Source organism: Empidonax traillii, unplaced genomic scaffold (assembly GCF_003031625.1).
Source record: "Empidonax traillii isolate 1590-97213 ecotype Southwest subspecies unplaced genomic scaffold, ASM303162v1 scaffold161:size1573837, whole genome shotgun sequence".
Taxonomy (NCBI): Eukaryota; Metazoa; Chordata; class Aves; order Passeriformes; family Tyrannidae; genus Empidonax; species Empidonax traillii.
Genome location: NW_020955354.1, coordinates 638,996 through 662,936, shown reverse-complemented (window position 1 = coordinate 662,936; position 23,941 = coordinate 638,996). Strand labels below are relative to the sequence as shown.

At 40.8% G+C, this 23,941-nt stretch overlaps 1 protein-coding gene across 2 annotated transcripts; it reads right to left on the bottom strand.

The window, feature by feature from the left end:
• Window positions 1–13,431: 13,431 nt before the first annotated feature.
• Window positions 13,432–22,554, bottom strand: CCDC14 (coiled-coil domain containing 14). Of its 2 annotated transcripts, none has more exons than XM_027885117.1 (13): window positions 22,501–22,554; window positions 21,597–21,652; window positions 21,051–21,114; window positions 20,692–20,764; window positions 20,457–20,597; window positions 19,891–20,130; window positions 19,706–19,800; window positions 18,243–18,810; window positions 17,576–17,717; window positions 16,919–16,998; window positions 16,268–16,486; window positions 16,055–16,187; window positions 13,432–14,638 (listed from the first exon to the last, which is right to left on the bottom strand). In XM_027885117.1, exons 1-13 carry the CDS (start codon window positions 22,531–22,533, stop codon window positions 13,672–13,674), a joined length of 2,811 nt encoding a protein of 936 aa, XP_027740918.1. In that variant the 5' UTR covers window positions 22,534–22,554; the 3' UTR covers window positions 13,432–13,671. The 2 variants fall into 2 exon arrangements, with proteins under 2 accessions (XP_027740918.1, XP_027740919.1); XM_027885118.1 differs by having other exon boundaries at window positions 16,268–16,483.
• Window positions 22,555–23,941: the final 1,387 nt, after the last annotated feature.

Genomic DNA, 23,941 nt, shown 5'->3' with positions numbered 1-23,941 from the left:
TAACCAGCAAATTCTTCCAACAAACACTATTTTCAAGCTTCTCCCAAATTTTCAGACATGTCCTAAGCACAGATTGTTTACATCCCCAGATCTTTGGTGTGATTTCATCAGGATGGATGTTTCTATCACAGTGTTGCACAATGTCTCCCTTAAAGATGGAGAAGACCAAGCCTCGGAAAAGATACATGTAGAGTGTGGGATCCAGATGAATTATGGAAACATCTGGCTATTTATCTGCATATTTGCTGCAACAAATGATACTCAGTGTTCCTCTTTGCTTCCACAGAGAGTGTCTCGTGAAAGATACCTTGATAATTTTATGTGCGGGGTTTTTAAGATCTAAAAGTATTTCTGTTACATCTTAATTATTCTTAAATTGGCTTATTGCTCAGACTACTTATCTCTGTAGTAGTAGTAATTTAGCACTAATTAGTAGTAGTGTTAATTTAGCACCTCCTCAGAAATGACAGGTGTTTCAGTAGAAAGAACAACCTTGCTGCCCAATCACAGTTTCTAGAGAGGTGTGAGAAGCACAGAAGAGGAATGGATGTTTCCACATGTGGATAGAAAGTGTTGGTCTCCAGACTAGCCAATTTCCAATGCTTTTGTAGACATTAAAGCAAAATCAGTTGCAATTTTACCTCTTAATGGAACAGAGAGAGGCTTCCTACCAGCTGTCTTTCTCTGCATACATAGAAGTTGGAAAACACGCTCACTTCAGTTGAAACACTGCATTCATTTCCCCCTGAAGCATCCAAGAGGCTGGGGTGACAAACAACCTGAAAAGACTCCAAAATCTTACCCCAAAATAAACTGCAGAAAAAAACCCCTCAGCCTATATATTTTGCTGCCAGAGTTTCACTTTCAATGGGGACTGTTTGACATGTTTATATGTTGCACATATTGCTTTTATCCTGGAGTGTGAGCTCATTAGTAACAGAAATGTGTCTCTCATGTTAGCTGGAGATTGGAAATTAGGGGTAGCCTAGTCACATCAAAGTGAAATGTTTTCACCACAGCTATGGAGCCCGAGAAACATTTTAATTTCTTTACCACAGTCTTGCAGTGTAATCTGGTTTGGGCAGCTGTTTATATCTTAGCCCCCCTCTTTTAAATAGATGTTAATAATAATGATAATAATAATAATAAATTACACATATTCTTTGCCTATTTGTATGAGACTTTCAGGACTACAAGATTTACAAAGACTTTGTCTCTATATGTATCCCTCATCTTCTAAAACAGAATCTAGTTTGCAGTCTTTTAGCCTCATAACAATAGCAATAATTATGTTGACTGCACAGAAAAATGGCCTCAGTTAATTAACAGAATGAGCTAGAGTCTCAGACACAGATCAGACTCCTATTCATCATTAGAGGCATTCAAGTGCTAAATGATTTGCAAGAAATCTTGTAATTAAAGCTCTAACAGTTTCTCTAGTGCAAAAGAGTTTTTTTTCTCTGAGAACATTTCAAAATAATTTGTTACATGTCTAGAGAATTGAGCACATGAATGAATTTGTTATTCGTGGAATTATGGTTTTTAATAAGTTAATCTCATTAAGACAAATGTAATGATAGATTGAAAACAATTAATCAAAGAGATCTAAAAACACATGCTAAGTAAAAAAATTGCATGCTTTCATTATACATTGCAACCTGCCTAAATACTGACAGATTGGCTGCTGTTAATACACTTCTACCTGAGGCTTTTGACTCTACAGCTGCTGTTGGAAAGCTCGTTTCCTCCTTACACCCAATCTTTGTCTGAGGCATCAGCTTCTTCTGTAATCTTCAGCTTCAATAAAGCTGAATAACAAATTTTAGCTTTTTTATGCAAGTAACATTATCTGCTTTTAATGTGGCTGTGCATGTGTGCAGTCTAGAGAGAAGGGAATGAAGAAGCAGGACTGTGAAATTCTGTATGGTACCAAAAGAGATGTCAAGTGGTCCTATTATCTCACTTGCCAGTGCTGGATAATGGAATATCAGCTGAAACTTCAAGGAAATTTATTTACAACTGAACAAACTGGAAGGTGGTGCCACTAGTCACCAAGATCACCTCTACAGATTGATGAGAAATTACCCCATCTCCCAGCATCCCAGATATGCCTTGGATTGCAGGCACCCAAGAGCATTATATTTGCACTACTGTTTTAATTAGATTTGATGTTTCCAAAGAAACAACACACCTCGTGCCTGCTGGAGATAACTGGAATCCTTCGTAGGACCAGGCACGCTTAAACTGTAAACAAAGGCATTCTAGCAACAGTTCTGGGAAAAGGAAATTAGAGAGGAGAAGCCTAGAGTAATAGAATGTAAACTGTGAGGACACCTAATTGTGAAGCTGGGCCTCAGGTGTTTCAGTGACTCAACCATTCTGGAAATGAGAAGATGGATGAGTCAACCACCCTTGTGTCTGCTGCTGTCGATTGTGCAAAATGTTTTTTCCTCCTTTATTTACAAAAGAAATTTTCTCCTTATCTAATTCTCTCCCTCCCTCCTTCCCTCCCTTTCACTTTCTCTCTCTCATATCTGTTTTAGCCACAGTCTGACTTGCACTGTCATTCACTGACACTGCAATAAGTTGAGCACAAGCCCTTTCCTTGAGAAATGAGGGAAGTAATGGCATTCCTAGATTTATCTAATGAGATAGGCAGCACTGTCTTACCTTGCCACCTTTAGAGCCCTCCTTCATGCTTAAATGACTTCAGATGATCAGAATGATACAGGAGAGCTACAAAGCTTTGAAAGTCATAAAGCATAGCAAGTTTTTGCTATATAGCAAGTCTTACAAAACTTACAGGCTTCACATTGCTCTGAGCTCTTCAGGAGCTTTGCATATCCAGTGGAATGATGCTGGCAGTGGGTCCAGCATTAATGCTCAGCAGTGCAGGAGAAAGACCTTTCCCAAGTCAGCTCCAGCTGAATTTCCATGGAAATTTCTCATGAGAGATTATCATGTCACCACCATTATCATATCACAGTCACCACTCCCATCTTCTGCAAATGTCTTGGGCGTATCTTAAGTTTGTCTTTCATCAAAACATAGAATTTAGTTGAAAAGAAAATACATGGGACAGAAGCATGATTTCCTACAAATGTGTTTGGTACATCCAAGGCTCAGGTAAGAGTCCACTGCCTGACAAACCATACAGTGGCATATGGGGAAAGTGTTTAGGAAAAATCCTGCCAAAAACTGGAGTTTAGTGAGAAGTTGCTCAACCTAACCGTAAAAAGTGGAAATATTCAAGGAACTCCTCAATACAAGTAATAGAGTGTGGTAGTGTTTTAATTTACAGCTGTCTCAACAAATAAACACAAATAAAGCCAGAATTTAGACTTTATAAATTATTTTGTAGGGATGGTCAAATGATTAGCAGAAATTACTGGCTGTAGTCAAAGCTTGCTAGTTTTCTTGGCTTGTTTTATAGGTAAGAATTTTAACATCCTTTTAATTACTTGTTCTGCATTTCTTTTAATTACCTGATGTGTTTAATCTCCAAAGTCTTTGCTTCATTGAAAACACATACTGCAATGGTAACTCCAGTGAAAAGCTGTATATATTCTTACATTATGTGGAAAGCCCTTTAAAAAGTATACTAATATATTTTATTGACCAAGTTTTGAAATGCATATGAGGAAACTTCATTTTGCTATCACTGTTAGTATATATCTAGCTTTATATAAAGTTTATCAGGCATCAGGATTAAGTCAGTGATTTGTGTTTGTCTCTGTAGCAACAGAACAACTGGATAGGAAAGCAAAGCTTTCCTCTTCGAAACCCCAAAATAAAGCTTGCAGTTGTGATACCACATTGCTGGGGTAATTTGTACAGTATTTCTTTAAAACTAGTTTCAATCATTAGATACAGGTTATAGCTGGTGCATAACTGGAACTTCTTTTATTTTAAAGGCCATGTCTCAGTTTCATATCTCTTTGGATGGTGAGAAGCTTCACTAAAAAGTTTCAGTCCTTGATCTCATTGGAAGCAGATTCAGAATGGCTGTACAAGGGCATTTAATGTTATAATGTTACAATAAAAGATTACTTGAGTACATTTCTTACCAGCAAACTGCTTCTTTTGCTTCTGAAGCACCAGACACACAAACCTTCATTTATCACAAAGTCTCAGATCTCTGTTTATTTCTGTTAACCTTTTCTGTACACAGGAAAGCTCTCCCTTGTAAGAAATGGATCAGGAGGTGTCATCTTGGTACTGATCCTTCAGGGAAAGTGAATAACATAATGACACAATGATTCTGAATTAACCAGTTGAGTACACATGTAAAGATTGCACAGATTTCTGTGTGGTGAATATTGCTGGTTGTATTCTATCTGTAGATAAAATATTTGTGTCCCTCAGCAAAGAAAGCTAAAGAATATGGAGTTGAATCTTTGTTTTTAAATATTCTGGGGTGACCCTTTAGGTCCTTTCCTGCCTGTGAAAAAAGTGAGTTTTCATTAAACTCTAGATACCTTTCTAGTAATAGTCCTAATATTCCCTAGTTAAGTGAAAGCATTTGGTAAACACATCGAGCCTGAAGAATATTGCCATTTATTGAGAATATGAGATTATTGCAATTTATTAGCAGTTATGGATGGAGCAGGGAGAACAGAGTAACTGCAAGCTTAGCCAACACATCCTGTCAGCTATTAGTTTCTCTAATAAATAGTATAGGCATTGAATAATTTAACAAATACAAGTTCTGATCCTAAAACTGAGATTCAGAGTGCCTTCACGGGCTTGGAGCCAAGATACTTACCCTGATCACAAGTGTGCAGACTTTTATAAGCATTCTTGGGAGAACTTGGCTTGAAGTTTCCCTGCAAGTTAAGCCATGATTTATAATGAACCACTCACAGACATTCAGATGCCGTTATGGTAAGAGTTTGCTTCCTCTAGTAGATAACCCAGGAAGACTCTTACCCCAGTAAGGGTTGCATTGGAAGGAAAATGGGAGTGGAACCATATACAGTGTGGTATTTGCAAGGAGAGAAGTATGGCAGGAAGGAAAGGGAGAGGCTTTAATGTATAAACATAAAGCCACAAAGATTAGACCAAGAAATGCAAAACTGCTCCAAAGGAAAAAAGTGCAGTCTCTCCATGCTAATGAGTGCAATAATCACAGAAGGAACACAACAAACATAACCTTGATTTAATTGTCAATATTGGCAAGAGGTGGATGGGAACAACAGGACTAGTTAATGTTCCCTTAAACTGTCAGAATAACTTCTTTAAAATTCTGCAAAACCACAAACATTAAATCTCTAGTGACTCGACGCTTTGCACTGCCAGACTGTCTAGAGCAGAGGCTGGGAATGATCGATTACAAGCCTTGTGACTCAAGTAATGAATCTCCTCATAAGCCTGTAAAGTAATCTTCAAAAGGAAAAGGGTTCTTTTACTAATTTTTGGAGCCCTGAATGATTTTGCAATGAAACCCAGGCACTGTAAAATGACTGCCATTTGCAGTCCTCCCAGCTCTCTGTAAAAGGAAAGCTATTTCAGTACATTTAGGCTACAGGTGTGTTCCTGTTTACAAGGTAAGGAAGCTGCTGCTCAGTTACTTCAGCAGAGAAGATCCAGCTGAAGGAGCTGACTGGGAGGGGGGAAAATTCTAGACTTTAAAAAGTTGTTTCTGGAATTTAGAAGCAAAATGTTTCTAATTGTGGCTTCTGTGGGATGAAATGACTGATGAAACAGTCTATTTGGAAGATGTGGCCAAATCCCAAGCAACCACTTTGTGCAGCACGTCTGGATGACAACAGCTTTTGTTGTAGCTGGATAAAATAGTGTTCTAGAAGTGCCTTGAGCTATTTACAAAGGAAGAAAATCAGCTTCAGATAACTTTTAGAAAAGGTCCCTTTTGTACTGTCACGGGCACCAGAGTCATCCTGCAAGATCATGCTTGAAGACCATTAGGCAAGAAGGGGCCAGTACTGCAGGCACATGACTATTGTCCTATCACTTCTGGAATCTCTGGTGGAAGCTTCTAAGAGGCCATCAGAATATATTTAGAAAACATCTCAGTAATTTAAAATATTAATGGTGAACATGTGTTGTAACTGCAGTTAATCATACGCTGATAAAAGAATCCGAGCGTAAACAATTACACACTCCCCAGAACATTTCCGGAGTGGCACTAACAATAGCAGCTCTTCCCTACACCGCCTGAGCCAGTCTGTGTGAATGAGGGGTGTCTGGATCTCCCTGGTGGGCTTGTGGTGATGATTCCTGCTCTTGTTTCCAGAGCCAGCTGCTGGGAGAGAGGTTCTGCTGCAGGGACTGCGCTCTGAGCCTGGCTCTGGAAGCAGTGATTTCCCAGGGGATGTCTTAACCTTTTTGTAAGGATTAGGGCTGGATTATTTATTTCAGAGGTAAAAGTGGAGTAAAGACAGTGATGGCACATGAAGGAGTGTTTGGAGGGTGTTCACCAAACAGTGAATGAACGGGCTGGGCTGTGACTCCTCGGTCCATACACACTCTGCTCGCTGCTGTGTCAGTTGACATTGTGGTTGGTGTTGCCACCTTCCCTTGCAGAGGGAAGGTTGGTGTTTGTGACTCCTTGAGATGGGGCATCTCAGAGGCTTCCTAACAGCACGGCAGTGGTTGCAAGGACCCTGTTCAGGAACGCTCCTTGGAAGAGCTAGGCGGCTTGAACAGACAAATATCCATATTTGCTCAGCATATGTTGCACTGAGCAAACTGGACTGATGATGGAGAGGATTTTTAAAATAAAAACAGTAAGTGATTTTAGAAGAACTCACTTCAAAATCCGATCTGAGCCTGTTGTTACTTAGTCAATGGCTGCTATGAAATGAATCACCTAACCTCTATCTTCATTGTTTGCAGGGAGGCCCCCCTGCTCTCTTGCATGGAGGATCATGGTTTAAAAGCTGGACTAGGTGTCAACATTACTATTTGTTTGCTGTTACAGAGGGAAAGCGACAATTAGTAGCTCTTAAATTTCTTGGCCTGGCCAAGGGGTCTGTGTGAAACATAAAAATGCCACAGTGAAAATTTCTCTGAATGGAAATGCAAACTTTATTTGGAGACACGGTCAGTGCTGGAGAGAGCTCAGTGTCATGGTGAACTGCTGGATCTCTGCAGACTGGGAGGGAAGGGGGGTGAAGGTTGAGGGAATGTATGGGAACATCTTCATGGTGCTGTCTGTCTAAAGTCTTGGGAGGTAGAGTTCTTGGCCCCACTTTGCTTGTGTTTCTTGGAAAGGGGATGATGGGGCAAGGGTGTTGTTGGGATGATCTTAGTATTGATACTAACTATGGAAGAGAACTGGCATTCCCTAGGGAATAAAGAGAACCAGAAATTGATGTTAAAGCTATTTATATTCCAGATTATGCCAAGAAAAATATTTTGCACTTAGCTTAATATCATAATTGCAAGTCCAAAACCATCACTGCTAGCTTCTAAATAGAGAACAGAATCTGGGAGGAGGCAGTAAGAAAATATGTGTTTTGGCTTTATGTTTGCAGCAGACAAATAGCCAGAATTCATCATGGGCTTGGACAAAACCAGGAACCTTAAAAGAAATAATACTTCTTAGTGTTTAGACATTCAAATGCCTAAAGAGCCTACAAACCACATAATGTTCACTGTAGCACAGGTGGCTGCAGTTGGCTTAAACTGACTACAGGTGCCTTAAACTGACTAATTAAGGCTGCTGTTTTAGCAGTCAGTAAAGCACCAGTTTTAGACTGTCTTTGTAAAAACTTCAGTAATGGATGTTCACATTCATGCAAAAAGAAGATTTTCAGCATGTCACTGCCGCTGAACTTGCAATGCTACTGGTGTCACCTCATGACTGGGGGCTGTTGCATGACTGTGCATTGTGACTGAAGTCTTTTGTGAGGCCAAGAGGTACCTATGGGATAATATTCTCTCCATTCTGTGCCCTGATTAACAAAAGATATCTGTGAAAGCATCTGGTTTTCAGTTCAGCTTGGAGTTTGTTCTTCAAGCAGCATGTGAAGTCATTCAGTGATGATGCATTTAGGTATGACCATAGCATCTGTGGAAATCATAATTTTAGTTGACACACCTTGTTCACATATGATTTCATCCCTAAAAAAGATCACCATGTAACTGTGGCATTTCCACCAAGCACTGGGAGGAAAAGCAGTGTCGTTTGCTTACAGAGAGGTACCTTTCCCTCAGCTCACTGCAGTAACAGGTAAAAACAATCCATTTGCACAGATTAAGAGAAATCTGGAGACTAAAAACTAAGGAAAATATTTTCTTCTCTACCAAAAAGATTTCTCAGCCTATGTACTGTGTGTGTAGATGCCGTGTGTGCACAATGTGCATCTTCAAAAAATCCCATCAAACTTTCCCCTATTCTTATACTGAAGAAAGACCTGATCAACTGCAATACTGATTGAAGCCCAGGGGAAAGGACAGGTTGTTCTGTTCAGGCTCCTGTCTGGCTACAGCTCAAATCATAGGAACAGTCATGCAAGTTACAATCATTCTTGGTTCCACCTGAAAGCAGAGGATGAAGGGAGCTCAGCAATAAGACCTCAGTTTGACTGCTCTGTATCAAAGGCTCTGCAGGCAAAATCCTTGACTCATATAAATGAAGACTCCTGAATATCCCTGCATCTGGCAAAAGCAAAATTGATTCTAGGACCTTGTTGTGCAAAGAAATCATGGAAGGAATTCCCTGAATTTTGGGGAAGATGGATACTATCTCTAACACCCTTTGCATTAATCTTGATTAAGAACCACTTGAGACGACCTGCCTGAGCTTAATTGGAAACAGGTTGTGACAGATCATCTGATCTACCTAGGATGGTTTAGAGTTAAACCTGTGTTTAGACTGAATTGTTTTTCACACCCACTTTAATACCCAAAATCTGACATGAGATTTTCATCTCTCCATGAAAGTTCTGGTGCAGTAGCAGGTGTGCAGACCTGTCCTGGCTGACCTATTCAAACTTGAATATTTCTCTGCACTATTTGGGGATCACTGCAGTGACTAAATCTATGAATGTTTTTTACTTTTTTTTTTTTTTTGCTTTGATCTGTTTCTCTGATCTAACAAGGGAAATGTTTCTCTCCCTTCTAAGGAAAAAAAAAATCACCCTTGTTAAGAATGCCTGAATAAGTCAGTGATTTAAGAAATGTACTTGAGGCACCAGCAGAAATCCCTTGGGTTTATTTATTTATTTTGTGAAATATTGAGCTTTAAAATGTTCCTTCCATACACAACTACATGATGTTGCCACTTGATCACAATTGGTGTCCCAGGTAGCTTATTTACACACACAGATGCAGCACTGGCTTCACTTCAGCAAATCTTTCATTCCTTATGAAGTTTCTGATGGAATTGGACACATCAGGAAGACAGAAATCCTCTGTGTCTGCAGGGAGCCATTACCATTTCCCAGTTCTTGGAATGGGACACTGGACTTCAGGCATTAATTGCTCAAGAAGTCAGAGCAGTGAATTACATACAGGTTAAACTCAGGTATTCTGGAGTTTTGCCCAATCTTTTCTATTTTCCATAAGGAAAAGTATTCATAAAAAGAAAATGACTGTTAAGAGCTTGATGAAATGTGTTTTAAGAGTTCCTCTCTTTCCACACCACTGGGAAGTGCAGCTGTCAACTTCACAGAATATGCTTTGTAAAAATGAAATTCCTGTAACTTCTGTGTTGACAAGAAAAATCTAGAGGAGGCTACATAAAATCATAGAACGGTTTGGTTGGAAGGGACCTTAAAGACCATCTTGTTCCAACCCCCTGCCATGGCCAGGGACACCTTCCACTAGACCAGGTTGCCCAAAGCATCGTCTAACCCGGCCTTGACCACCTCCAGGGATGGGGCATCCACAACTTCTCTGGGAAATGCAATTCAGTGCCTCACCACCCTCACGGTGAAGAATTTTTTCCTGATATCTAATCATGACCACTGATACTGGAGCTGCTGAGCTGTTACTTTTAAGTTAATCCTTGCAACAGAAGAAACAATTCACAGCAGCTCTTACTGAACACAGAATAATGATTTCATGTTGAGCAGAAAAGTTTCCTACATCCTTTTTATTTGGAGGTTGATACAGTGATTGACAGAACCTGAAAGCAACTTTTCTGGCCAAGCTGCAAAGTCCTGCTGAACACTTGTTGAGCTGTATGATCAAGCAGCCACCTGTGATAAACTCCTCAGCCCAGCTAATTGTGCTTTTCTCAATTTGGCATCATAAGGTTCCACCGTAGATCTTTGCAAATCCTGAAAATACACTCTAAGTACTTACAACACAGTAAAAGAAAACCTTAAGCTGTTTTTCCCATGACCACGGTAAAACAGCAGGTGTGGGAGAACAGGCTTTGAGACGCACAGGAGATGGTTCCTTTCTGAACTGCCCCAAACATCTCATGGCTCTTTACACTAGTGATGGCCTGGCTACAGGAACAGCTGGCTAACCTTTGTCTGATCCCTCAGCTCTGAGGAAGGTCTGAATTTAACTGAATTTAATGACTACCTTTTATTTGTTCCTTAGAAACAACTGCAAAATTTCATGTGCAGCACAAAAATGACTCATACAGCTGACACAGTGGCTCAATTTACTGTTGTCTTCTTTCGCCTCTTCCAAGCTCTCCTAAAGTATCCTTAACAAACGTGAAACAGAAAGGGAGTTTGAATCCTGTTGCAAATACAGTTTGACTCCTCTACCTCATTGTAGGGATGTGTCCAAAACCAGAAGTCAAAGCAAGAGTGTATTGCTTTTATTGGGGTAGTTGGGCATGAGTGCTGGATTTACACAGGTAAAAATTCTGTCCTGCTTCCAAATAGAAAGTTACAGTTTTTAGCTGCTGGGGAAACAAAGTCTGGCATTGGAATCTAGCCAGGTAGCTCAGTCAATTGGATCACAGTGAAAAGTTCTTAAATGTAACTAGGAATGTAACTTGAATCAGGAATGTAACAGTCTATGAAAGACACAGACCTAAGGTCTAGGTGTGTGCAGCAAGGACGAATCCCAGTAACTCCCAATTCATCATATCCTGACCAGTGATGAGCAGAAATATGTGCTGCAGATACTCCAGTGTTCCAGGCATTGGTGTTGACAAAGGTGATGCCTTTGGTCCGCAGTGAGTTTTACCCCCTTATTATAGGAATAACTTTTAAACTGTTCTATGCACCAAAGATAAAAATTTCTTTCCACTCAGTCATTCGGGATCTTATTTAGGATGTACTTGCAAGACTGCGAATTTGAGTGGTCAAAATATGTGACAAAATGTGCAAATTTAGGATTGCCTTTATTTTCTGTAGGGATTATTTACTACATACACATTAAAAGAATGACTTTGCAAGAGATGTTATCATCATTGTCTTCTATTGAGGCTCTCAGAACACCAGAGTTATGCTGATTTGCACAGTTTCAATGCCCTTGTCTTAGGTTGAATCCTGGAAGCCTTTCCCATCTTTAAGAGACTTAGATATTTGATCTTCTTGGCTTTTGCTTCCACAACAGTGCACATTCACAATGCCCATACATGGGAAATTTTATATTTCACTAGGATGCCACAGCTCTGATTGACATGTTTGAGTACAAAACAAAGAACCACATTAAAGACGTTGTCTCCTTCCTGCTTCTTCCTCTTAAGCTTCTCCTCCTTGTCAGTGGATACACATTTCAAACCTGCTCATATGTCATTATCCCCAAGAGGGTTTTCCAGTAGTCATCTCCTGCTTTGATAGGACTGACTTTGTGACAATGAACAGGACACAAGTAAGATGGTGTACTAGCTTCCCCCACTGAGATAAGAGTTAATGCAAATGTTCTCAGCCAAAAAACAATGTGCTCAGGCACCCTGACACCACAGCTGCCTTGTGCAGACTGCAACTGTCTTTGGCCAGGACAAACACCCTCCTTCAAATGGAGAAAGTCCTAGCTGCAAGAAGAAAACTGAATTAGTTTATCTACTAATGAATGTTTTCCCCACCTTTTCTCAGCTTTCTTGTGAGTTTTAAAGACTAGAATTTCTTGCAGCTTGTCTTTAATCCCCGCCGTAATAATAGTTTAAATCGTGCTTAGCTTCTACACTGAAATATTGCTTGTAAATATTTAATTAGAGCCTGTTCACTTTCATACCATCAACCTTATATTGAATCTGAACACAAGGAGTGTGGAGAGTACTAAGAAATCCAGGCCAAGCCTTAAAAGCATTCTAAATCACTGAAGTCACTATTTAGTCTAACTTTCTTTTTTCAAAGCAGGAGTGCCAGTTGGCATCTTCTGTAGTGTGTGTTGTCTTCATACCTTTGTATGACTCAGATACCAGTAACTAAAATAATCCCAGAACTGCTTCCCAGCACAATGCATGGACAGCATCCTAACTTTAAAATGAGTTCATTCAAGCAACTAACCATGAGGGACTTTTCTCCTACATGGAAACATACAACACAACAGTACCAGGAAGCACAGCAATGTTTTCTAGGAAAAAAACCAAACACCATAAAACAATGCTGCAGAAAGAGCAATCTTAAATTCAGGTCCTTATACTGCTGTTCCTTTTCCAAAGAGATTTTCTCCGAAAAACAGCACCAAAGCACTGCTAAGAGTGCAAGAGGAACAGGATGGTAGCAATAACATCACCTTCCTGTACCTGTAACTTAAACACATAGTGCATATTCTTGAGATTGAGATGTGGAAAGGCCTGTCAGGGAGAACACAGGCTGGAATCATTCCCCCCTCTGTTCCCATTCCTGTGAGAGTCAATTTGGGTGATTCAGTCCAGACCCTCTGTATTTATGCCCAATAGGTGTTTGACATCTCAACAACTGTGGAATTTCCATGCCTTCCTCACACTGTATATTCTGGTGCTTTGCTAACTGCTCTGGTTTGCCAGCTTTCACTAATTCCCAGTTTGTCTCCTTTGTGTCAACAGTGCTGCTTCTGTTTCTCAGTGTCAGCCTGTTTGTTCTGTGTTTTACCCACTGGTTCTATATTCTTTTACTTTAGATAAAAATCAAACATTTGTAAAAAGTATAACCTAAAACAGAACTGCAGAAAACAACAGAACTTTGATGGTTCTTCTCTTGCTCTCGCCTGGGCTCTCCCCTTCATCAGCTTCTTCCTTTGAGTCCAATGGTCCAAAGAGAAAACTGAGTTTCCTCGGTGATGAGTGAAAAAGGATTACTTCATGTATTTTGTAGGATCTACCATACACTACAAATCCCATATGATGGCTGCATTTATTTTTGGAATAGCATGATCCTGACTTAACAACTGTAACTCCCAGCATTCCTGCTGCTCTGTAGCCAGCTCTTCCCTGGCCTCTACCTGTGGAACCTCTTGCTCGTGTACAGCACCTTGCAACAGTTCTTAGGGGAAGAAAAAAACCCCATGAGTAAACAAGTACATTTAATTTTCAAGTATAATCATTTTGCATGTAAAGAGGATAAACCTAAGTAATAATTTTAAAAAACCCAACAAATCATTTATATTTTATATAAAAAGCCAGTTATTTCAAGTTGTACACATTAGGGGAAACAGCGCTACAGCTTAATGAGGAACAAATTATATCCATAATTGAAACAGCTAGGAACAAGTTATTACGGACATATATACACATCAGTACCATACTTATTAATATACTTCAGAAAAAACTAATATTTCCAAACAAGTGTAGCCCATTTCCCCTCCTCATACTCATTGTTTCCTGATGTTACTCTGCAGAGTCCTTTGTAACCTGGCTATGTTGGCATCCAGGGCTGCTAAGCTATTCTTAAAGTCCTCTTCATCTCGAGAAGTAAAGGTTGAGAACGAAGACGCACTCCACTCAGACCTCACTGATAAACCATCACATGAAATGCAACTAAAATCAGCTGGTTTACTGCCTTGTCTCTGAGAAACCTCTGCTGGAAATGGCATTGACACACGAGGGAATGCACCAGGCTGAGGTTGGTCTGGTTTATCTGCGGAATCTTTTGCAGCTCCACTTGGAATGACTTTTGGTCTCACTTGGACTTTGTCTCCTTCCAGTTTTGCTTTATCCCCTGTAATTTCAGGCGTGTTTTCCACAGGCTTTTTCACACTGTATCCAGCACTCAACTTATCCAGTACAGCTGGATCCTTTGATAGCTCACACTGCTGCACAGAACTTGGGAGCTCACAGAAATCCAAAGTTTTACAAGCCCCTCTACTCTGGGGTAGCATACCAGAGATCGGCTGCTGTTTTTTAGAGGCACTGCTAGTCAGTGGAATATAAATTGTCTCATCCAACTTGTTTTGGTCATCTAGTAAAGTCCCAGAATCACTAATTGTTTCTGCATCTTGGTTCAGTGAAGGGTGTAGTGCTCTGGGAGCTGATGTTCCTTCTTCTATGAGTGTACTGTTTATTTTACTTCCTTCAGCATCAAACTTTTCATAGGCCAGATTTTGCATTTCCACGTTTCCACTTTCATTTGCGAACTGAAGATCTGTATCTACCAAAATATGATCCATTTCTAATTTTTTAAGGTAAGTCATTACTGAAGTACTCCCAGGAAACAGCTCAGGTTGCATCTGCTTTTCATGGTCTTCCAAAAGAGACTTTGAGAGAGTTTTTCCAGGTTTGGGTCTAACATTGTCCACTGTGAGGTCAGACAGAAGCTTGGCCATACTGCCCTGCAACGTTCTGTTTAGGTAAGATCAAAAAATCAGGTTCAAAATTAGTCACTAAAAACAACAGTTACAAACTTTTCTGTGGCACCAAATGAGTAGATTTATCAGACTGTGGCAAAGTGGCAATGCTCTTTCTACATATCGACATAAAACGCAGGAAAAACGTGAACCAATTCCAAGGTTCTTGAACTTTTCTTCAGCTCAATGTGGTTGTAAAATAACTAGAATAACACAACCCAATGAAGTTCTCCAGATTATTCCTGGTTTACCTGCTTTGTGCAGCACAAAATGAAATAAATTGATATCAAGAAACTGTTCAAAGCAGATAGAAGTAGTTATCAAAATCCCTACAAAATGTTTTTTGAATTATTGTTCCCATTACATCTAAAAATATTACAAAAAATATTATAAAGGAAATAATTCTTCTAACTTCCTGCTTTGTACATCGAAAGCAATTCATGTTTAGATGCTTATGTCTACAGCAGATACATAAACACATGCAGTAAGACATTATTATACCACCATCTGGTGGTCACTTTAGCAGCCACAGAAGTGTCTAAAATTCTACTGAAGAATTTAAAAAGGTTAATTAAAAATGTTCTGCTGTTTCCATCAGTACCAACTATAAACATGAAGACAACAGTTTTGTTTCCTGTACACAGAATGTCCAAACCAATTTTTTGTGCATACCACTATACATCTGCAAAAACCTATATATGTCTCCCAGCTTGCTGCTATTTTTATCATAAAAGACTGTAATAAAATAAATTCACAGTAGTAGTTCTAAAAAAAAAAAATAAATGTGAGTAACACCACCTTCATTCAGTGATCCAAGAACTACCTCTACCCATAATTATATCTGGCCATAATCCACTTCAAATATGTGTACAGTTAAAGAAAGGACTGCTCATTCCCACAGGAAGAGCTTGCTGTGGGTCCTGAAGGCAGATCTTGTCTGCCAGTTGTTCTCAAAAACAGACCAATACCTAAACCTGTGTAAAAAAAAAATTCAGGTTAAGAGTTAGTTTCCAAATTCTACACCTTCAAGGGAAGTACCAGTATTCAGTTTTCAGGTCCTTGTCCTTCCCATGGAACAACTTATCGCCAGACCTGCTATTAAGAGTTAAAACTTCACACAAGTTACTGCAGATAGTATTTTACTTTACCACAGAATTCAAGTCATGGAATATGACAACTCTGTTGAAACAAAATTAGAGCACCATTGTAGCAAAAGTAACTACAAAGAGAAGTTTTAGCCTATGTTACCCCCTACCACCAAGATACTAAGATTACAGTAATCCACAGCATGAAAAAAGAGAAAAAACAAGGGAAAAAAGGAAAACAGACAAACAAAACAAACAAACAAACAAAAAACCAAAACAAAAAGGAGGAATGTCAAGAGGCAAAAAAATGGCTTAGCCAACAGTACCTGGTAAATTCACGAAGTCTCTTAACCTCGGCATCACGCTGACATAATGTTATGCCCAAAATCTTATTTTCTTTCTCTGAAGCTTCCAGCTTAAACTGAAGGCTCTTCACATTTCCTAATGCTTCTTCCACTTCTGAAATGCCAAGAAGAATTCACTGAATTATTTGAGTTCTAAAACATTAAACAAAGAATAACCAAATTGAAAACACGTACCAATCTTGAGCTTGGTGGAATGAATGTCATAATGCTGTTTGTTTTCAAGCAGTTCTTCTTCTTTATTTTGAATAACTTTGGCAAGGCGCTTATTTTCTTCTTTCTGACTTTCTATTATTTTAAGAAGTTCTTCATTTTTAGCCTGCAGTGAATCAAGGCCTTTCTGCGATTCTTTCAGTTGACTCTGGAGCATCATATTCAAGGACTGCAAAGACACTACTGCCAAAAGTGAAACATAAAAAGTTTAAGTGTTTTGTGTGGTAATTTGAATTGCTAAACCAAACTAAGTTTTTAAATAACCTTGGTAATTCGCATTTTGGCTACAAATAGAGGATGGGTCTTTTCCAGCAGCAAGATAAAGCTCAAGCTTTCTTTTTAATTATCTGCCATCTTCATTTTAAGAGGCACATAAGGAAAAATAATTTGCTTTGCAGCTGAAGAGCCAAGTCTGACTCTGAGGAGTCTAAAAAGGCCCAACACTCCATGCAAATGAAGTTGCATGATTAGACCCACAACACTTCGTTTGGTTGCCACTTAAGGCCTCAATACATACAGACATAGATACAAATATATAAATAAAAAATAACAGTATCTATTAAAATAAAGCTGTAACAAATATCCCCCAAACAAGCAACATTATCAGTACTTTACATTCATAGTTGAAGCTCTGTCCAGATTTCTTCTCACTGGTTTCTTGTTCCCTGAGTTTCTGGTTTAATATTCTTAGCCTCCTAAATGTGAATTGTGAAAAAGCACAAATTCAGAATTATGAGAATTAGCTCAAAAGCACTGCACTTTAAATTAGTTTGGTAAGAAGTTGCTACTAAGTGTCATGTAATGTTTCAGAAATATAAAAACATTTTAATTACAGGTTTTCCTTACATTCCTGTACTACTTCAACACAAAAGACCCTTTGCACATTCTGGTGTATATCTTTGCCCCTGTTCTGAAGTCAAGTGCTACCCAGTTATGCATTTGAAAGCTCCTCTAACATGGAGACACTTTTGCATTTGAGAATGGACTACAAAAAGAATGTGAGCAGGCTAACTACGTTGATACTGCAGTTTTCAGAACAGTGCATTGATCCCACCCAGCCAAAATGCCCAATCTTGAGGTAACCAACACTATTAAGACATCAGCATTAACTGAAGCCTTGCTGTGTGTTAGTAATTTATTTTTAAGTTATATAGCCTTACCAACACACTTTCTAGGACATGTCCTGGCACCATGACCATGATAAAACAGGCAATTCGGAACAGGCCTGCAGGCCCATGTGCAGCAGCCCCAGGATCCCTGGCAGTTACCGACCTGCGCAGCTGGGCGTTTTCACTCCTGAGAGGCTGCAGAGCCAGGGCTATTTCAGCTTGGATGTTTGTACTTCCCACTACAGCTGGGAGTGATGATACGCACCCTTCTATTTCACTCATCAACCTCAGCATTTCTGAATCATCTGCAAGAGGTGAGGGAAAAAAAAGAGACTCCATAAACCCATAAAGCTGCAATACAACAGTAGTATTTTACATTGTGATTAAGCAATCTACAAAGTTTACTAGTATCTACTTTTTTTTTTCCCCCCAAGAAAACCTCATCTTTAACTATATTTATTTAAAATTGTTAAGCTTGACTATGAAAACTATGCTTTACATTCTCAATAAAACTCAAGCCACCATCTCTCCAACCAGCCTTGGTGGGGTTGCTGTTGCAACGTGTCCACACTGGGCCCTCTCTCAGGGGAAAAGTCTATATATGAAATAGGAACAATCCTTACCCCAGATGTTATGATACTGCTAAAATAGTCCAAAAAATAATTTAATACTTATGCAGAGTAAACCTGAAGGTATTACTCCTGTGGAAAACCACGCTAAGATGTCACACATCACCTGACACATACAACTTGCAGAAACTGAAGTGTTCACATTTAACAGAGCTCTTGTGTTATTTGTATGTAATTACTGCACAACAAAAATGTCCTCACCTTGGTCTGTTATCAGTTCTCTGAGTTCGCCCATAAGATATTTTACAGTCATAACTTTATGGGCTGTTTCTTCTGGACTTTCTCTTCTAGATTTTAGAACTTTATTCACACAGCTTGTCCTACAGCTTGTATCTCTCACTGGAGCCACGTCAAGTACACTCAACTCATCTTCCTCACTGAGTACGTCCTCACTGTGCTCTTCAGGAGTGTCCTCCTCCGAGTCACTTGAGCCACCACATTGTGCTGGACAGTGCTGATGGCACCTCTGTTCAGTGCCGCCATTCAGCCCCTCCCGTGACTGCAACAGGGCCAGGTGAGCTTGTATGCACCTTATCAAATCTGCCTCTTTTGTCTGGTGCTCTTGGCTTGGGGTCACCTCTCTGCCAGAAGACGCTGGGATCAGTGCAGGCACTGCAGGGGTTGGAGCACCTGGTGCTATACAAGGGATCACAGCAGGAGGAGCAGTGGCAGATTGTACTTGTGCAGCAGGAGCAGCAGAAACTACTGGGAAAACAACAGGTCCTCCCACCTCTGGCACACGTTCACTGGCACTATCTACAGGAACACCCTGCATAAAGAATACTCAAATTAAACATAAAATTAACGTAATTTCTAAATCTTAAAAAAAAAAAACACCACCAAACAACACAACACTTGTCTGACCCAGTGTAGTCTTGATCATTCTTTGTTAATTACAAGAACAACTACAAATTATTAACTGAATAATTTTCCTGTATAATAAGGAGTAATTAAAATGTAAATCTGGTTTAGATTGCCTTTATCTTAAATATTATTGGCAACATTAAAGAACAGTTCTTTTTGAAATGTTCTGGAAAGAAAAAAACCTCAGCAGTGTTTCTTGAATCCAACCAGAACAGGGAAGAAACCCCTCCCCCAAGATTTTAAGTAGATGAATTTCTTAAAAGTCAAGGCCAGCACTAGCTATACATGGACTGCCTGCAGATGGAAGGTAGGTCTACAGTCTTACGGATTCAAGGTGCAATATATACCCTTAAATACACAGACACTTTAACTTAGGGCTCTAAGATAATACAGTGTCTGAAGAAATGATCAACTTGATCATTGGCAGGGAAAAGCTCCATGCTATATATGATTTCTTCTATCAGGAGTTGTTTAATGATCCTAATGTGCATCACTGAGAATGAAATTAAGAGTAATCAGTAATTTCCTGCACCTTCCAGGTTTATTGTCCATTACAGAATTCCCCATGCAGAAACGAGCAGCCAGTTGAAATGCCTCTAATTTCATTTCTTGGGTGTCTATATAAGATGTGCTTTGAAAAGCAGTATTTTCTCTCAGTGTTTATTTTGTTCATCACTACAGGTTGAAATGTGAAATTTTTTTAAAGGAAAAGTATTAGGAAAACTGACCAAAATAAATGTATAAATAAATAGGCAGTACTAATTCAGTATGTTTATTTATAGAATCAAACTTCTACTTACTGACTGAGTAGTCAAGGGACTAGATGAATGCTGCAGGGACAGTACTGATGTGGATGTAGGTAACAGATAATTAAAAGCTGCAACATTTTGACATCCTGAAAGAAAATAGCACTCAGAGATCAGAGAAATTTGGGGCAAAACTCATGCAGTTAAACAGTCAGCTCTACATTAATAGTTCCACTAACCCTGATTTGAGGTAGGAGAAGGAGTTATAGTAGGAATTTCATTACTCTCCCGAAGTGGTTGGCCAGTTATCAGAGACATCTGAGTCTCCACATGCTCACACAGTTTCTGATACATCACAGGAGAGTGCTGACTGCAAGGCACATGAACAGGTTGAACCATCTGATTCTGTGCTGCACCGGAAAGTTCTTTCTCAGTAGAAGGTGTGGTGGACAAGGCAAATTTTCTATTTGATATTGGCACTGCAGAGAAGTAAGGAACAAAAAACCCAGCTGAAGTTGCCTGTCTTCTCGAGCTACACAAACCCATCGTGTTGTCTGGCAGATTTGTAAATGCACTCAACTGTCTTTCTTATACATGGAACTCAAATATTTGTGAATTTCAGCAACTGTTTACTAAACACTTAAGGTTTTAAAAAGCAGTAATTAATGTCTACATCCTTTTGTGGATCCAGCCTGGGATCAGCCTATAACAAACCATTATTTGAAGCCTGGCTGTATCTCAGTAAGTTGAGGAGTCTCTTAATGTTGTTCAAGAAAAAAAATCAAGCCCAAGAAATCCCACTTACCAATTTCTTTTCGGACAGGGGCAGGAGTAACATTTCCTGTCAACCCCTTCTTCTTGGAAGTATTGCCTTTGGTTAGCAACGGCTTGGAAGCAATTTTAAAGGTAGTTGTTTTCCCAGGTTGTTTATGGACAGTCTCCTTTCCTAGCATTAGTTGAAAGAAAAAGCAGTCAACAAAACAAATCAAGAGACTATTACGAAACCTAAAAATGTAACTTGCATTTTCAAAAGCTACAACCTGTAGCCTCATTTTGTATGAAATTCTTCAGTAAAGCTGCACACTGGTCAAGTCCACCCTGAATAGCATCAACCTGCACAAAGAACACTGCAGTCAGAAAACGAGTACCACTGTTTTCTTTCAGCAAACTCAGATTTGAGTGGAGTAATCTCCACTCTGTCACCTGACAAAGAACAAACCATAACCAGAAAGAAGTATCATTTTCAGTATACCACAATTACATGGAATTTTGCCAACGTAAATTTTGAGGTTCAGATGCAGCAGTATCTAAATTAACCTGCTTTTCTTCTATTACTTATGGTATTACAATTTCCCTTCTCTTAGATAACAGGGACTGTATTAAAAAGTCATTTAATTACCTGATTGTCAGAGTCAGTGGAAAAGAATTCTGCATCAGAATAACATCCTCTCCTTAAGCCCAACCTGAAAAAGTCAAATTCACTGTTTATACCAACTCCTTAACATGCAGCAAAGTAAAAAAACAACTTACTTTCACTCAATAGCAGGAAACAAGAGGAAATTAATTTCAACAAGAAAAAAATAACTTTCACTTTCTGAAAACTTTGCATTGCTGTAACAAACACATTTAGCCAATAATTATAGCTTAAGTCAAAAGAGAATTCAGTCTCCATTCAACAACCTGACATACAGCTAGCAATAATAAAAATTCAATTTACTATAAATAAAACATATGGAGACTCGACTCTCTACTTTTACATGCAAAATCTCTATTCAGTTTGTGTCTGTTAATGGGCTGCTTAGAACCTGGCTGTACTGATTTTCAGCTAGAAACTTTTTTTACATATACTACAAATTTCGGTAAGTTGTGCAGTGTGACAAGGATAAGATTCCCAAACACTCACACATACACTCAATCTTAAAACAGTATTTGTTCAAGGTCTTACTGTTTTCTTCCATTTGTTAGTTTAACTGCTCCTGACAGCCTTCCAGAGGACAAACCCTGTTGATTATAGAAATACACTTTGATTTCCACGAAGTACTTTCACGACATACTTGAAGACTACCATTGCCCCCCAGTTCCAAGAACTTTTGCAGAAGTGGATCAGTTGAAGGTAACTTACAGCTCCCAGGCCAAGCAAGGGGCAACTGCTGCCACCAGGGCCTTATTTTCCACAAAACGTGGCCTTCCAGCATGATGCTTTGATAATTTCCACAGCGTTCTACAGATACAGTGATTCACTTGCTGACACGTCCAAGAGCTGATGTATAAACTCGATAAATGCCCCTCTGACCTCTCGGGACTTTAAGGATCACACAGGGTGGAAGAACCCTCACACAGTCCCAGAGTTAGGGGAAGGGTCAGGCTGGGAGAGACCACAGTGGGTCCTCTGGACCCACCTCCCTGCTCAAGCAGGGTCATCCCAGAGCACGTGGCACAGGACTGCGTCCAGGCGGTTCTGGAATATCTCCAGTGAGGGAGACTCCACACCTTCTCTGCGCGACCCGTTCTCCCCTTTAGGTATTTATACACTTTGATGAGGTGCCCTCTCAGCCGTCTCTTCTCGAGGCTGAGCAGACCCAGCTCCCCCAGCCTTTCCCCGTAAGAGGGATGCTCCAGTCCCCCAGCCACCCTCACCGCGCTCCGCCGGACCCGCTCCGGGAGCCCCACGAGAGACACGCCCGGAGCTGGACACCGCGGCCCCGGAAGGCCCGACCGCCCGCAGGAGCTGTTACGGAATGGCAGGAGGGACCCCCACAGCTCCCCTCGCCCCGTCCGGGCACTCGTAGGGTCTGTGAGGCCCAGACGAGCCCGCCCCGCTCCCCCAGCGCCCCCCGCCCCTCTCGCACCTTGCGCGGCCGCGCAGCTCCCGCCGCCGCCATGGCCCGGCCCTGTCCCCGCCCCGCCCGCCAATCACGGCTCGGCCCGTCCGCGGGGGGCGGGGCTAAAGGGGGGCGAGGCCAACGGCCGCGAGCAGGGGAGGAAGCGGCGCCGCCGAGCGCGGCTGCGGATTGGCGAAAAGCGGGCGCGGAGGAGCCAATGGGAGGAGAGAAGGGAGAAGGGTGGGGCCGAGGCGGGCCGTGAGGGGCGGGCGCGCGCCTCGGCCCCGCCCCGGCGCTCCAGAGGGAAAATTCCCCGAAATAAATGGGAATGGGCGTCACTGTGTTCTGCCAGGCCGTTCTCTCCGGTTCCTTAGAGCTCCTTTTGGAGCAAGATCACTATAATGGAACAGCTGAAGTTAGGGAAGGAAAAAAAAAAAAAAAAAAAGAAGGTGAAAACAGCTCAAAACGATGTGAGGCAACTACCGAGTTAGAGCCGGAACCATTGGTATACTTCTCTCTTAAAGGGAGTTTCTGAAAGTTTGTGGGTAAATTCTCGTTGAACTAATAGATGTGGGTGCAAGATTTAAATAATGAAGAATTATTCCAAGTAGTTTAGCAACAAGTAACATATGAAAAAACCTAAACATCCCCGCACCCCAATCCCATCCTTTGGCTTGAAGATACACAGATCAGCACTTCATCACATTCATAAAATGCGTCACACTCATGAAATATGTGGGAAAATCGAGCCTTGCAGGTGGGTGGTCACAGAATCAGAGACTCAGAGAATCAGCTCGTTTGGAAAACACCTCCTTGATTCCAGCCTGTGAGCGATCACTACAGGTCAGCTACACCATGGCCCCAAGCACCAAATCCATTCTTTCCTTAAGCACCTCCAGGGGCAATGACTCCACCACATCCCTGGGCAGCCCATTCCGATGATGTGTAATCACCTTTTCTGCGAAGAATCTCCCCTGATGTCCAACCTGAGCATCCCCTGGCGCAGTTTAAGACTCAGTCCTCTCCTTCCATGTTGTCCCTCAGGGCCTCCCCGAGCCGCCAGCACAGCCCGTGCCCTGTGCCCCCTCAGGGACACACAGGATGAAGCCAGGCTGGCAGCCGGGCACAGGGACCTGCTGATGCGCTGTGTGCAGGCTAAATCCATCGGATCTTTGTCCTCCATGCTGGCTTCCAGCTCACCTTAAACCTGCTGTGGCAATCCCTGAAAACACCTGCCCGTACGGATCATCAGGGGCAGTGCCTCAGGCTCCACACACACAAACACACGCTTGTGTTTATCACTGGCATGTCCATGTTCTGCATATCCTGGCTCTTCTTAGCTGGATAATAGACCGTTTGAACACACAGCGTGGAAAGCAATTACATTGGCTCAGGCTGAAAATATGGTTGCATTACTATGCTATTAAGAGTACTACAGCAGAAGTATATATAAATATTCAAACATAAC